The sequence below is a fragment of the Volvox carteri genome, assembly GCF_000143455.1.
Source record: "Volvox carteri f. nagariensis unplaced genomic scaffold VOLCAscaffold_55, whole genome shotgun sequence".
Taxonomy (NCBI): Eukaryota; Viridiplantae; Chlorophyta; class Chlorophyceae; order Chlamydomonadales; family Volvocaceae; genus Volvox; species Volvox carteri.
Window position 1 is genome coordinate 495,530 of NW_003307598.1, and position 15,889 is coordinate 511,418.

Sequence of the window (15,889 nt, forward strand, 5' to 3'; positions counted from 1 at the left end):
CCCAGCATGCTTACATGGCTATTGGGTCCGCTTTCTGCTTGAACACGTGCGACATACATATATATGTAAGCAAATTAACAGACATTACCAAAACACACATCCCTGTCACTTCGTGTCGTGCTTCCCACAGCTGCAGGTTTTCCAGCATGTCGATGACGGCTGTGTTGTTCCCTCTCCACATCGTACATGTACAGCTGTACAGGTGCACATACTCAACGTATACAACATGTGGGGTCCCCGATTTTTGGACACGTGAATGCATCCAAGCCCCCGCCTTTGCAACTACTGCCACTGCTACTTCTACTGCTACTTCTACTGCCACCTCCATATCGCCATCTACTATCCGCCCTAACCGCCAGCTGCTGCTACTGCCGCGGCCTCGGCCTCCTCCGCCTCACACTGTAGCAGCCGCCGCAGCGCCGCATCCCGGTCAGGTTCCGCCAGATCAGCACTTGCCTGCCGTATATACGCACCAAGCAAAGTAAAGGTTGGCTCCGCGTGCTTTCGTACACTCATGCAAGGGAAGAAATGCCCTCCAGGATGTTCAGAAGACACGTTTCACGACAGGACTTGCAAGGATTGGTTTGGGTCAAGGGTGATTCTTACCAAAATCCCCACAAGATCCATCAACAGCCACTAATAAGATCCAAGATCCAGATACAACGCATGGAGCGGCTAGGTAGGTACAGAATTTAGAAGACGCCAACAAGGAAGAGAATAAAAGCTCGGGAATTTTGGTCGCATTTAAGACAACCCCCCACCCACCTGAAGAAACAAAAGCCCACTTCCCCAAACCCCCCACCTTTCCCCAAACCCCCACCCCCCACCCCCCTAAGGCAATCCCGCCCCAAGTGGGCACTGCACTGCACTGCACTGCATGATGCCGGACACACGTGATGACGTACCTGCAGCTGCCGCAGCCTCCCAAGGTCGTGTTGCACCAGCGGAGAGGCGAGCACCCGGGCCGAACGACCCGCGGCCAGTCCGGATTGCTGTGCGGTAATGATCTCCTGAGGTACGGTCATCACGTACGGCAAAGTATGACGATGTATCATATCATGGATTGGACTAAAGTTATGTACTGTATGACAGACATGATGACGGACATCATTCAGCATATGTGCAAATTGCATGTTAGTCAGGTGCATGGTAATACAACCAACCAACCAACCAACCAAGACGCCGTTGCCCATTCAACACGGTGGCGAGGTTCACCATAACTCTTTCCGCGTGTCTGTTTCTCTTTTGTATTTCTGTGTGTTTCGTTCCCTCGTACCCTCGCCCTCCGGCACACCGCCTCGTCCAGCCCGGCCAGACGGGCGCAGTACACTCCAAAGCTGGAGGAACACCGCCCCGAAACCAGCCGGTACAAAAACACGTGCTGCTCGGCCTCCATGTCCGCCGCCGTCGCTTGCTCGGAGCTGCCAGCCGCACCAGCCGCACCAGCCGCGGCGTTGCGCTGCTGACCTAAGGGTCCTTGGGTGTAAGCTGCGGAGCCACAGGTTGCCATGCCGCCGCCGCCGCCGCCTCCGCTTCCGCCGCCGCCGCTGCTGCTCAGCACCTCCATCTGATAGAATGCTAGATACGGGCCGCCGGCGGACAGAACCCCCGGCCTGAACAGCTCGTGAAAGTGAGTGCACAGGATTAGCCGCGGAGGCAAGGACGCATTGGCGAGGCTGTCGGCAGCGGCTGCAGCGGTGCTGACCCGTGGGTCGTTGTTGCTGCTGCCGGTGCACCACGATGATAACCCAGACGCGGAGGGCACCTCGGCTGGCGCGGGCGCAGCGGCGGCTTGTGTTGGTGTTGGTGTTGGTGTTGGTGTCGTTGCGAAATGGTTCAGTACGGCAGCAGTAAGGCCCACTCCGTCCGAGGTGAGAGTACCCTGACAGAGGAACCCGAACAGGAGGACGGTAGGAGGACGGACAGACAGACAGACAGGGACAGACAAATAGACTGACAGGTAGGTAGGTAGGTAAGTAGACAGACAGGTAGGTAAATAAGACGCAAAAAAATTAAGAATCGTTTCCAGTTAACGAACATATCAAAAATGTTTTTAGGTAAGACTGAAAACGTTGGCCGTAACACGTTTCCCTTCGGTATTGGTATAGCAGCTATATAGTCTGAGACAACAGATTCTAACAAAAACATTGTTGAAAATAGGTTAGTAGGTAGGTAGTTTGGCGTGTTAAGACTACCTTCTGGAGTGGCGTCACCTCCAGCTTCTGAAGTGCAACGAGGGGGCCCATACATGGAACCCTGATGAGGGAGCCAGCCGAAGTGGGGGCTGCGTCCGAAACAGACAGGTATCGTACTATCGTACTCCCGGGGCAGTTCAAGAAACTCAAAATGTACGATCAGCAGCACACCACAACCACGAGCCGCTAAACGCTAACCGCCAATCGGAAAGACAGAACCCCGTAACCCCCGAACCGTACCTTGCCGAACTCGTCCAAGATGAGCAGAGTACGGCACGTCGCTTGACGCAGCATAGATGACACCTGTGTATGTACGGCAAGTTCCGTACTCTTAATTATCACGTGCTCTTACATCACTCGTTTTGTTCACATCATCTGCAATTCCTCCATTCGATGAATGCCGTACGCTATACTTTTCAACCCCCTTCAACACCTCCCCCACCACCGACACATACACACACACCGGTACATACATACATACATACATACACATACACGCACACAATGCCCCCCTCCCTCCATACCTGTGCCAAATCCGCCATAAAAGTGCTTGGCCGCATCATCCCCCCTCCTCCTCCTCCTCCTCCAACCCCCGCCGCCACGTCGCCTGGCGGCAGCGCTATTGCCCGCGGCAGTGCAGCGGCGGCGGCGGCGGCGGCGGACCTTGCCGCTATCCGGTCCGCCAGGCCGATGGTGGCTCTTTCCGCGGGGACATACGACCCCAGGTGCGCCAGGAAGGCGATGAGGGCTACGGCTCGGGCGTAGCAGCTCTTACCGGAGGCGTTGGGACCTGACGGAATAAGGGCGGGTGGGGAGGACGGGCGGGTCAGGGTCGGGGAAAAACCCTAAAACCCCATAAAACCCTAAAACCCTAAAACCCGAGCGGGCCCAAAGCGGTGGGAAGGGGAACGCCGGGGCGGCCGGGTGACCCCCGGGTGATGGTGGTCTTAAGATGATGATGATAATCGGCTTATGTAACGTACACACCGAAACCCCTTTCACCATGGGGAGCATTTACAATCGTGGAGGGGGGAGAATAGGAGTGTTGGGGGGTATGGTCCTGGTGCAGGGTAACCAACCACCAACCGTCCAACTGCCAAATTAACTTCCCAACAAATAACGAACACCCCAACCAACCAACCAACGGAACAATGGATAGGATCCGCACCTGTCACCACCTGCAGCCTGCCGCTGTCCTGATGCATGGTGGTGGTGAAGGGGATGTAGGTGTCCACCACCGTCTCGGCGAGGGGGTGACGACCTGGGGGCGTGTGGGCAAGTGGGGGCGCGAGGTGGTTGTGTGGCCATATTGGCGGAACGTGTTGGTGGGTGTGTGGACGGCAGGCGGCTGGACGGCGGGCGGCTGGGTTGGCGAGCGTGCGTGGTGCGGGGGGGGCATGTCGGCATGTCGGAGAGCGCGTTATAACACGCGTCTAGTTAGGGGTCGCGTTGCGGGGCATGTTGGTGTTTTTTCGATGGTGAGTTGGATGAGAGGAGAGGAGGGGGGAGAGGAGGGGAGGGCTGTTCGTTCAAACATCTTAGACTTATTTCTTTGCGGTGTGCGTTACAGCAGCTGCTGCTGCGGGTTGCGTCTTGAGGAAACGGCCTCGCGGGCCTCAACTGAAAGCTAAATGTTCCCGCGGCTCGCGAAGAAGAGATATGATAAAGAACAACACCCCCTGATAATATCCTGTTCGAAACAGCTCCTTCGCCGTTTCTCAGCAAGGCTATCAGTCCCCCCGTGCGTTTTGAGTTCTTTGAACGTAGCTTCATAATATAGAGCGCGCGTGTGTATGCGTGTGTGTATGCGTGTGTGTATGCGTGTGTGTATGCGTGTGTGTATGCGTGTGTGTGTGCGTGTGCGTGTGCGTGTGCGTGTGTGTGTGTGCGTGTGTGTGTGCGCGCGTGTGTGTGCGTGTGTGCGCGTGTGTGTGTGCGTGTGTGTGTGCGTGTGTGTGCGCGTGTGTGTGTGCGTGTGTGTGTGTGTGCGTGTGCAATTTGTGTTTCCAATTTGAATTAGCAGGAATTACCGTTTTTTTGGATTTGTCTTTTTGCATTTGATTAGCTTTTTGATTGAATTTGTATTTCATAATACGAAGCAGGTTCCAGCTGGGGGGGACTTTAACAGGACCTGGACGGTTCAAAAGAAGTTGGCCAACGAGAGTTTAATATACATGCATATTGGCATGTACGCGGTAAACTGGACCATGCAAACATTAAAGGGGTGCGCAATAGCGCTCGTTCAATCATTCCCCAAACCGCATTTGAAATATCCTAAAATACCGTTAACGATGCTGAGTACGTTATCGGTTGTCAGTTGCGGCCGGCAGTACGGCGAGCCGCCAGGCCCGCCGTCGGCGGCTAGTGCCGCCAGAGACACCAGACAGTCCAGTTCCGCCGCTGCCGTGGCCGCGCGCTGTAGCCGTGGGCCGTACTGCCGCAACAGCCGACCCACCATCTCCGCCACGAGCGTTGCCTACATACAGGTGCTGATTAGTTGGCAGTTGCAACGAAATCTTGGCCCACAACCGTCACCATGAAGTTATAAACCTAACCACCCTGGGCCTGGCAATCCACCATCGGGACCTTGTTGGCCTTATCTGCCGTACTTTACGGTGTACGACATGAACCTTACCTCCAGATCCTGGATTCTGTACTGCAAGTCGCCGAAGCGCGCGTTCAATTCCCGCGTCGCTCGCGTACGGTAATACGCGGCCCAGTTATGGTTTGCAGATCCAGATCCAGATCCTGATGGGTCACTGCCGCCCAGGTCTTTCGTACTGGTCCACTCTTCGTCAGGTCCCACCGCCCCCTCAAATGCCAGCTCGTAATCTGGTAGCTCGTCCAACACGTCCGCTGTGGGTTTTGCATATTTCCGGTGCATATTTCCGGGGGAGTTGCATATTTCCGTTTGTTTTCGCTAAGAGGCGAAACGACAAGCGCGAGGTATGCGGTTTTAGGGGTTTTTGCGGTTTTTAGGAGCCCTTAACTCGATTTGTAAACCCGCCCACCCCGCACCACAACTAATGAGCGCAACCACCATAACCACCATAACCACCGCTGTACTTTCTTTTTTAACACGGTCCCTTTTCCCGTCGGCATCGCGTCATATCCCCTGACAATGTTTCCACAACACGTGTGGGTTGTGCAACATATGGGTTCATCCCAGCTGCAACACTGCGTGTGGATGCACTGCACCCGCGCGTGTGTGTGTGTGTATGTATGCATGTATATATGTGTGTCTCTGCGTGTGTCGTACCCGTCAGTTGCTGTCCCTGCACCCGCATCACGAAGCCAACCTGCATGACATGTACAGCAGCACGTACAGCATGTACGACACTTACAAGCATCTGGTCTACCACGACGCAAACCAACCGTTCATTCACGCCTAGGAGTTGCGAGCGATGACCATATCAATGATGATTGAACATGGAACAAGTTTACAAATAGCTCACTTGATTGCGAACAGAGATTATTTTAGATATAACATAATGCATCTAAAGCTGCTGGAGAATGCGCATCGATCGTCCAAAAAGAGAGTGTAAAACAAATCTTGACCACAGACCCCCGATAGCACAAAAGCATGTCGATGAACATGAAGGTGTTGAACAAGGTAGATCAGATCCAGCGCTTGCCCGTGTTATGATCGGCGAGCTCGTGTAGTTGTTATGCGGATGGTGGATGGCGGGTGGAGGTCCCTCGGTGGAATTATAGGGTTTCTAGGGGTTTTTAGGCCGGGGGGGTTTAAGTCTACCCTAGGAGAGCAGAATAATATCTTGGAGATATTTTCATAATTCGCCAGTTTTGCTATCTAACATGGATGTATGTCTGAGGGCCGGAACACATCTCGTTTGCTTCTGGCACCTCCGTGAGACGTGTGCTGGCGCGGGTCTTAATGTTCAGGTTGTCCACGTAGACAATGCCGTACGGCTGCCGTACTCAATAATTTACCCTTAACATATTTTAAAGTCGTGCTACAGCTGTAGGCTAAAGTCTTCTCGAGCCGTCCTAAATATCGCACCCACAACACAGCGAGCTGCGGATGTTCACGTGATGGCGTGACCTGCCGTACCATGTATGCCGTACATGCCGTACCTGCGGGAGATATAGTATGGACCATAAATGTCGCATGTTCTGTCGTGCCAGGCATCTGGGTACCCGTTTCAGCTCCGAAGCCACTACCTGAGATGATGTTGACGGAGATGGACGATGTGTTGGGTGGGAGAAAGTGAGGTTTGTGAAAGCGGTGTTGTTTGTGCGTCTGTAAGCGTATCTGTAAGCATACATGATTATATTGTTGTTGTTATTGTTATTACTGCAGCGGTCTACCAAGTTTCTATTTCTATATCGTAAGGCAAAGAGACCGCGGCCAAAGGGTACATCGCTTGTCGCTGTAATGTCAGACCCACCTAGCCTGGAAAGGAAGAACAAGTGGTCCGTACTGCACACGCACAAACACCACAAACACCTCAACAAGCTCAGCTCTACGACTAATAAGACCGGGCTAGCACTGCTGGTGCTAGCCGGGGGACTTTGCCGATGTATGGCCCCCCTACGAGTGACAAACAAACATGCCTACAAATACTGGCCGGCGTACTGGTGTTGCCTCGATGTGAAGAAGTAATAGTGCGGCCAAAAACAGAGGAGAGACAGCCATCCCACCAAACTGTGCCTGAAAATTCATCCACCCGAGAGGTTTGAAGTTACCGACCACCTTCGTAAGTGCTCGTGGAAAGTGACCGATCGACACTCCATCGTACACCAGAGCCTGGCGACAGCAGTAATATAATACGACCCGGCTGGGGTTTCCGGCGCTTTGCTGTGTTTAACAGTCTGTGAGCGCTAGCGGATCCATGTGGGTTCGCTGCCTCATGCGGTAAAAAAGATCATAGCCGCACCCAAAAGTCAACAATTTTCCCGCGTTCTGGACGGCCGGTCCGTGATTTCGTCCCGGTGTGATGTGCGATTTCCTGTCCCGGTGTGCTGTCGCTTGCGGGAACTGTCGCCCCCTCTCCATCGCACTGACTGCCGCTAGGAGGACCACTTATTACATCTGCATCCCACACAGCACACATTCTTGTTGTATTCCCGTCGGCGGCTGCATTAGCCAGATTTCGGCTTTCGGGACATTGGGCGTCCCAATCGTACAACACCATATGCATGTGAATAATGACCGCTTGAGCAATTGGGCAGAGTCCGAAAAGTGATGTATCCTAGGCGACTGGGACCGTTGATGACACGTAAAACCGTGCCGTAGTACAATCATCCGTACAATACCTGGGATAGGCGCTCCGGCAGGGCGCTGTAGGTCGCCTTCAGCTGGTCCAGCTCGGGACACACACCCTCCGCCACCACCATGCCATCTTGCGCCTTAGGTGTCGGGGGAAGCAAATCTTACCAAAGAGTTATAAAAACATTTTGCTTTTTTAACCGGATGGGCAAAAACGGTCCAACAGGAACGGCGTCCAAAGCCCCTTTGCGCAGCTAGGAGGTGCGCGCAGCTAGGAATGCACAAGGAGAGCTGCGGGGAGGGGGAAGTGCGGGTTATAATAAAACCTAATTAGGGTTTTAAACTCTAGAACCGTAACGTTACCCGTGTTTAGCCGAACGCACGCTACACGCCAACCGCCTCTCACCTGATTTGTATCCAACAAACTCATCAAGGTATCCAGGACCGTCTGCAGGAGTGATTGATAATAAGGAGGGAAATCAAAAATGGCGAGCTCTACTTGCCTGCCGTACTGCTGCCCGTGCATTGGGGATGTAGTACCTGGCACAAAGTACGGCACATGTATGGACTACAAATGCGCGCTAAGCGCTCCACCTCAGAATCTCGAGAGGCCTTTTCAGCGGGGCCAGCTACTACTGGCGGAACATCAGCCCTCTCGCCTTCGTTATCCCTTCCTTTTTCCTTTCGACATCGGCAGTTCAGAAGGTTTTCCTGAATTGAATAACCGTTGCAACCAACCTGCAGCTCCGGCCCTACGTGACTCAGCACCTTGCCGCTAATGGCCACTGCGTCCCAGTGCGGCCCGGGTACGGCACCCGCGGCCCGTAGTACCGACCCGTGGGTCGGTGCAGCCGCGCCCGCGTGCCGCCGGGCCGAGCTCACGGGTGTGTGGAACTGCGTCATTATCACGCTCACAACGGGGGAAAAACCCTTAACCAGCTGCCAGGACTTCCGACGCTATTCAGCTTGGCCTTAAACTATCCACGTAAAATGGGTCGACTCTAATATGCTACCATCTTAGGGTTAGTAAAAACTTAAATTAGGCTAACATGAAAATTAGACTAAACGTGGAAATTGGTTATGCTCGAATTTCCACAAAAACTCAGGATGTATAGAAGCATATTCTGAGGTTATTGGTGGCACAAATTCTAAAAGACCAGCTTTGTTAATTTATTTTATGTAAAATTGGTTACGTTGTGCTAAGTACTGTATTTAAAAAAGAAGTTTGTTAGTTTCTTTTGCTAAAACACAGGATAATTTGACTAACACCACTCAGCAGTTAACTCCGCAATTACAGAATTTTCAGGGAATATTATAAAAAAGGTTATAAATAAGGAAACAAAGAAAATTGAATCTTCTTGGCATAGGCTTTATGGTGGGCTTGAAGTGCAAAAAAGCTTAATAATATCAGCCGCTACCCTAAAGAGTTGTAGAATGGAAGATGCGGTGAACTGGATACAACAGAGGTGACGGTGGGAGGCCGGTGTGTGTGCATATGGGGGGGAAGGCGTGCCACTGGGAACGTGTTTTGTGTGAACGTAAAAGAAGCGTATGGCTGGATTCCGTCGGTTTGAGAGGGTCGGCAAACGGGCGACGAGGTGGGGTAGGGTGGGTTGGGGTGTAAGTATCTATGTGCTGCTTGTATGGTGTGGTGTGGTCACCCCGCATCACTCCCCATCACCCCTCACAATGCCCCACGCTTTCATTTCGTCCGCCGCCACATTTCGTCCGCCGCCGCCGCTAATGTACATCTTCAGGTCCATTACAGGTTAGGCACTACTGGTAAGGCACGGACACTATCATTCGGGAGATCCCGGGATCGAGACCTGGCAGATCCGAAAATCTTAGAGTGTCTTAGAGTGCCACTTGTCGAAGGATGGTAGTGACCTGATGTGAAGTTGGCTCTCGAGCCGACCAGGAATGGAATTGTGCCGCCGTTGATCCGGCAGATTCCGTTGAATGCTGGTGATGTGTGCAGAACCTGAGTGATCCACTGAGAAGTTAACTAGGGTGACTGGATGAGGGTGCTCTGGAAGGCAGGGGAAGGCAGGGTTTCGCCGGGTAGCTGCCACGGGTGAAGATATGCCCCCCTGTTCCACACATCATATCCTGCAGTGCCCAAGAAGTCACCCCCCTCAACACACACCCTGGTGAAGCTAGAGCGTAAATATAATCAATTTCATATTGTAACAATTATAACATTATTATAGAGCATATTATATTAAATATTTATCATACCTGTTATTATCGTATATTAACTTAGGGTTGTATGATATATTAAAAGATTATCATCTGTGAATTACATCATTTTTATTATTGTTACTTAGCATTATTTCTCCCCTCCGCGCACCTGCTGCGCGAGTGCCCCCCCCTCAGCCGCCACCTCCCTCTCTACCCGGGCCAGGTGCGGCGCAAGCTGCTGCTCGAAGGCGGCTCGTAAACGAAGCAGCTGGCGAAGACACGACTGCAGTTGAGGCCGCGCGAGGTGAGAACCCAGTGAGAAAGGGGGGAAAAGAGAGAGAGAGAGAGAGAGAGAGAGAGAGAGAGAAAGAAGAGAAAAAAAGACGCAATGACCGGGGAGATGAAAAACCCTTGTCGTGTCCCGAAGCATTAACCTTCCATTATTGGATAACCTTGGAGCATCCGTCTTTGTATTTTCTTTTCGTACTTTTCGTACAATCGTCTGTACTTCGTCGTACCCTCCCTTCTCAAACATCCGTCCTCCTCAAGAAGCGGGGCAGGGCCCTGCCCGGGTCGGTCGGTCCCTCACAACGCAGTACGGCAGATCTTGGTGTTTCCCGCCGTACAAGCACCAGCGGCACAAAGGCTTACTCGGACTGTTTCCTGAGTCCCCTTCTCCACCACTGAGGCTATTTTCAGCCCCCGGGACTTGCCATGACGTTACGTGGTCCCCTCTTCCCGTCCCCCTGCACCTGCTCCTCTCCTCCCCTTTCCCCCCCATTCCACCCCACCCACCTGAAACTGCTGTAGCACTTTAAGATCTGGTCGCTGTTGTGCTAGCGCCAGCCGCTGTAGCAGCGACTGCACGTCTGGAAGCTGCGAGTGTTCGTTGAGGCGGTTGGCGGTGGTTATGACGGCGGCGGTTAACAGTTGGAAGTTGGAAGTTTGTGGTGATGGCGGGGAACGCGTTGAAGGAGAGGGGAAGGCGATTGGGGAGAGGGATCGAATATCCGAACAGATCGAATCCGGTTATGTATCATTGACATCATCGCCACGGGCACAGGCTTTGCATGCTTTGTACAGTGTTATATCACGACTTTTACAGAAAATAACCGATCGGTGGATGCAGATCCCGTGATCATGGCCCCCCAGGATACTCTGCACAGCATCCTTTAGCGGGCTTACAGCAGCGTGCAAAAAAGAGGGACATACAAACAGGCAACACAGCGTCTAACAGCGCACACTTCATAGATGATGCCTAATTAGGTTCGTCTCAATCTCCACCAGCTACTCCTACTCTCACCCACCTTTCTCAGCTCGGCTCGCAGCGCAGGAATGAGCTCGCCACCGTTCCGGAGCAGCAGCTCCACCGTATCCTGATCAGGCAACAACCCAAAACACGTGCACACCCGGCGGCCGGACAGATAGGTAGGTGTCGGAAAAAAATCAAAACCCTAAAAAAACCAACCTAAAGACTAAGGGAAGGTGGCGAGGAAGTGCTATGTGACATTGATGTGGGAAGGAAGCAGCTGCCGAAGGGCTTGATGGGAGTGGAGGGGTCGAAATGAGGTCGGACGGCGGGCAATGCGTGTCTACGTATATAAGTATGTATGTGCGTGTTTTACATCTCTTAAGTAACTCGGGATGTTGCTAAACGAAATGGGGCGTTCTCTGCCGTCGCCTTCGTGACACCTCAAGCATTACGTGCGGGCGCACATGCACCAGGGATTGCACTGGATTGAAAAATCAATAAGAGGTTAGGTTTAATAGTAAAAACATCTAACCTTAGTTCTGAAATTACTCTTCCAACAAAATCATGAAGAGCTATAAAGGATGCGCCGCGGCGCCATGAATGACACCGACAGTTGAACCGCCGGAGGCACAACCAACAGCCTAACCGCCAACTCCCCAACAGTAACCGCCAACTACCTGCCGATCACGAATAATGTCCAAGTTGACCAACGGCCGGAGGAACCAGACGCGCAGCAGCCGCTTGCCCTGCGGAGAGGCGGGGGGAGGGGGAGGAAAGACGAACCACGTGAACGAGTGAAGCTGCTGCCAGGGCAAGAGTGTACCAGACGTGGAACTGACCAAAAGGCGTTCTTGAAGTGCGTCGACCTCGGGATGAAGTAGTGAAGAAATTGCCGGAAAACTATCTACCTAGCCGCCAAGAATAAAATAAGCGCGGAAGAAAAGCAGTAATGCCAAGCCGTAAAGATGGGGAGGGGGAGGACGGGGAGGAGGGGGGTGCCCGTGCATGTGTGTATGCATGTGAATAGCCAAGCCAGGTAGGTGGGTGAGTAGGTCTGTAAGTCTGTAGGTAGGTAGGTAGGTAGGTAGGAATGTGGTAATTAGGTAGGTAGCTAGGTAGTTAGGTGGGTAGTTAGGTAAGTTGTTAGGTATTAGGCGGGTAGTTATGTGGGTAGTTATGTGGGTAGTTAGGTGGGTAGTTAGGTGGGTAGTTAGGCGGGAGTATATGTAAAGTGGAAACATGCCATAGGTGAATTAGTGCGCGCTGGAGATCAGATCCCAGCTCGCAGTGCCTCGCACCTGTCGTACTCCCGGTTAAAGCAGCATCCCCCATAAAACCCTTTCCATGAATCTCTTCATCGCGACCGCTCTCACGTCTCACCATTTGTGTGACGCAGCGGTTGGCCAAACCGAATAAACTGAAACCCTCCTTCGGTTTTCCCAGCCCCATGGCGGAGGGGTGCCGCTCCGAAGCCAGGATCTGTAAGCCGTACAATGTGGGAAGATCCACCTGGAGAAGCCTGTACGACACAGGGCGAGAAGGAAGGGGAGGGGATTGAGAAAGGAAGGCGGGAAAGAGGGGTGGGATGTGGTCCGCGGGTGAGGGCAGGAACCGACCGAGGGGATGAAACTACACGCCCGTTCACGTCATCAACACGTTGTTAAAACACACACACATACGTACACACACTCTCACATACATACACACACTATATATATGTACATATACGGCTTTGCGCGGGTTTGGGGAGATTATCGGGCTAGGGGCGTCTGTACAACCTTCCAACGGTCCTCAACGGTTGGCAACGGTCCGCCGTACCCTTGTACGGCGAGCTGATTCAGCCGGTCCACCACGAGCGCCTCCGCGCCGCCGCGGGGACATGAAGATAAGGCGGGGCCGCCGTGGCTTCGATCCATATCGAAATCTGGATCCGGATCCACCTCTGGATCCAAACGCCTGGCCCTGCCGCCGCCGCCGCCGCCGCCGCCGCTCGTTGCATAACCGCCGCCACTAACCACAGACGCTTCGGGCGCAAGGCCCTCCTGGTACGACAATGCCGTACTCAGTACCATAATTGGAGGTTTGTTTATTCTTCTGGCCTCATGACTGTCGCATGATGCTGGCCAGGAAAAGTCACTACACATCTCCCGACACAATCATACACATACAGACAGAGCTGGTAATCCGGTTTGTCTTTCCACCGCATCTTCTTGGCCCCACACAAGACAGGACAGGACACCTCTTTTATTTCGCGAACGTGATCGGCCACAGGAACCCCAGGCCCCTAGCGCTGGGTTACACGGAATGGCAACCCCCCTTGGGTGACGAGGGGGCCGAAGGGGGCGTGTAAACTGACAATCCCCACGCCCTATCTCTAGCCGCTTCCCCGCCCTCTCTTCTCTCCCCCCCTTTCCCCACCTCCCTTTCCCCCTCGGGATGGGGGTTTTCCTTTTCAAAAACACACCCACACGGTCCAGCCACCAGCCACCAGCCACATCCACCCACCCGCCCACACACCTACCCGGAGAAGGTACCCCACCAGCGCCCCCAGTGCCCCCACCGCGTGTCGCTGGCCCAGGTCCATAAGGCCCGCCACGTGCAACATGCATTGCGGAACGGGAGCGGCGGCAGGGGCTGTGGTACCGGGGCACTGGGAGGGTATGCCGAAGCTGTCGAAGCCACCGACTGACCCATGGGTCGTTTGAGCCGACCCATGGGTCGCAAGGCCCACGCTGGCGACAGCGGCGCCAGTCTGTCTCACGTAGAGCTGCTCTAGACGACGTAACGCCTATACACAAGAAATGTTTTTGGGTGAAGCAGCTTTACCTGCTGATTGTCGTACATGTGTATTTGATTGTAACAGGGGAGAGCATGAGCACTGCCGAGGACAGCGCAAATGTCGTACCTTGTCGTACGCGAACGCCATGCTCCGCTCCATCCGCATATCAAAGCGTCTCCTGTCTGCCCAGCTGCCGCCAATGCTGTACCCATCCGCGCCAACGCCGTACTCGCTGCCGTACTCAGTCTCGTACCCATCCAGCGGGGCACGGGCAACCATCAGCATGTCTTCGTCTGCCCTGTTGCTGACCAGCAGCAGCTGAGGCTCCACTTGAAGCTTTGCTAATTGCAGCATCTGCCAATAACAACGTGGTTTGTCAAAGGATTCCCTCCCTGCACTTACGCAAGGGGCATGCTGACTTGACGTCATCCTCACCTATTGACTAAAACCCAAACGGTCGATACCGCAGCGGTGACTAATAAGCCAGAGCGCACAGTTCGACATACAGGTTGCCATAGGATAGCTGGCAGTGGGCAGTGGTTTCGTATCGTTCTCCTGAAATGCTGGCGAATTTACGGAGGAAAATGCGCCCGTACATGCCGTACCTGAAATGCGAGAGGGCCCCGTACTTCATCCTGGCACTGAAGGACGCTGATCTGCATGCATTGATGCAGCAAACAACGGCATTTCATCAATGGGGCATTTTTTGTTGTTTCATTTGGAGAATTCTTCACCTATAGGAGCATGTACGACACGTACGACGCAATTTCAGTACAATATGGGCAATATGGGAGCTCGGACAGACGCCTCGATGCCCTCATTGCCTCCTAGCGATGTGTGTATGTATGTATGTGTGTATGTGTGTGCGGTTGTTACATTGGGCTCCAGACTCGCGAAGAGTAGAGCCAGCGGGCCAGCGGGCCGTGTGCAGTGCACTGCGATGTTTTGTTGCTTGCAAGACGCCCCAAGGTCAGTGTGGCGCAGTGTAGAATACTGTTAAGAGTGCGTTGGCGCGTTAGTGCCCCGTTGTGCAGTACGGCATCAGGATATTAATAAACTGTACGACATGCTGCATGTACTGCTGCGACCATGTAGAGGCATCATGTAAAGAGCAAGTGATGAAATCCTATTAGTTGCGGGCGGCGGCCTATTCGTTAAAAATGATTTTAGAAGGAGGCGGCGGCGGCGGACTCAAAAAAAGGTTGTCGGTGCACAAACCTACACCCCCACCTTGACCCACCTTGAACCAGATGTAGACCAACTCTGCTAAATAATAGCTGAAATAAAAAGTAAAGTTTACTTCAGGATCAAGAGCCCCCCGACGTCTATTACGATCCCCTGTAGCGATGAACGTGTTTTAGGGTTTTGCCCCCTAGGGTATTAACCCCCAGTCGCTGTCAGTCACACCAGTAATTTGCTCTCTCGCATTTATCACCTACGCCTGCGGCTCTTATCCCGGATGAAACAGGTCTCCCGAAACCCGCCGCTGGCATGCGCCGCATGTCAAGTAGCCGAAATGTCAAGTACAGCAATGCAAAAAAGCTGTCAAGATGGTTACGCGCTACGCCAAGAAGCGTACTTCATTTATGAGCGCGTCGTACACCGCGATACCCAAGCTCGTGCCCTGGTAGATGGCCGCCATAATGACGTGCGGCGGCTCCCCCGCCCCCGCCCCCGCCCCCGCCCCCGCCGCTGCTGCAGCTGCAGCTGCAGCCGCCGCCTGCGGCGGTGGCTCCCCCGGCTGTGGTGCCGCGTGGCCCCGGGCGGCGGCAGCGGCGCCGGCGGCGAGATTTGTCGTACGATGCTGACCCAGATCACCAATGGACCCAACTTGATTACCAGTAGGGTTCCAGGCTGGGGCGACGGCGGCGGGCCAGCGCGCGGCGGCAGCAGCACCGCCGCCGCCGCCGTCTCCTGCGGTTTCGGGGCCGTGCCCGACAGACCGGGGACCGCCGCCAGTGTAGCCCATAGACGCTGAGATAGAGGCGGCAGTCGCGCTGGCGGCCGCATGCAGCGCGCGGCCGTCGGTGTTGCTCATACTGGCATTATTAAATCGACGCCGGACGGCGGGTCGTGTAGGCGCAAACTCGCAAGCGTTCCAGGTATCCCCTTCATCGCGCAGCATGTTTCTCCTGTTGATATGGTTCTGGGATTGACCTGAAAGTTTTATTTAATTGCCGCTGAGCAAGACAGAAAAACTGAATAAAGCGGCGGATGGCTCGCTCGTTGCCTTTGACGACTGCCAGGAAGTG

At 53.8% G+C, this 15,889-nt stretch overlaps 4 protein-coding genes across 4 annotated transcripts; 1 reads left to right on the forward strand and 3 right to left on the reverse strand.

Moving 5' to 3' along the window:
- Positions 1–1,273: 1,273 nt before the first annotated feature.
- Positions 1,274–4,905, reverse strand: VOLCADRAFT_43462 (uncharacterized protein; the record flags this gene model as incomplete). The annotated part of the gene is made up of 7 exons (XM_002955855.1): positions 1,274–1,414; positions 1,562–1,721; positions 2,431–2,498; positions 2,798–2,985; positions 3,364–3,456; positions 4,479–4,671; positions 4,831–4,905. Coding segments are annotated over 7 exons (918 nt in total), but the record flags the coding sequence as incomplete, so codon positions are not given.
- Positions 4,906–8,795: 3,890 nt separating this feature from the next.
- VOLCADRAFT_96801 (uncharacterized protein) lies at positions 8,796–12,930 on the reverse strand (the record flags this gene model as incomplete). Its single annotated transcript, XM_002955856.1, has 7 exons — positions 8,796–8,876; positions 9,776–9,889; positions 10,402–10,482; positions 10,914–10,982; positions 11,536–11,604; positions 12,239–12,377; positions 12,677–12,930. 7 exons carry the CDS (start codon positions 12,928–12,930, stop codon positions 8,796–8,798), a joined length of 807 nt encoding a protein of 268 aa, XP_002955902.1.
- A 223-nt stretch (positions 12,931–13,153) lies between these two features.
- On the reverse strand, positions 13,154–14,329 carry VOLCADRAFT_96802 (uncharacterized protein; the record flags this gene model as incomplete). The annotated part of the gene is made up of 4 exons (XM_002955857.1): positions 13,154–13,174; positions 13,380–13,646; positions 13,764–13,991; positions 14,243–14,329. The coding sequence occupies 4 exons, from the start codon at positions 14,327–14,329 to the stop codon at positions 13,154–13,156; spliced, it is 603 nt and encodes a 200-aa protein (XP_002955903.1).
- Positions 14,330–15,187: 858 nt separating this feature from the next.
- Positions 15,188–15,615, forward strand: VOLCADRAFT_96803 (uncharacterized protein; the record flags this gene model as incomplete). Its single annotated transcript, XM_002955793.1, has 2 exons — positions 15,188–15,264; positions 15,339–15,615. The coding sequence occupies 2 exons, from the start codon at positions 15,188–15,190 to the stop codon at positions 15,613–15,615; spliced, it is 354 nt and encodes a 117-aa protein (XP_002955839.1).
- Between the last annotated feature and the right edge of the window lie 274 nt (positions 15,616–15,889).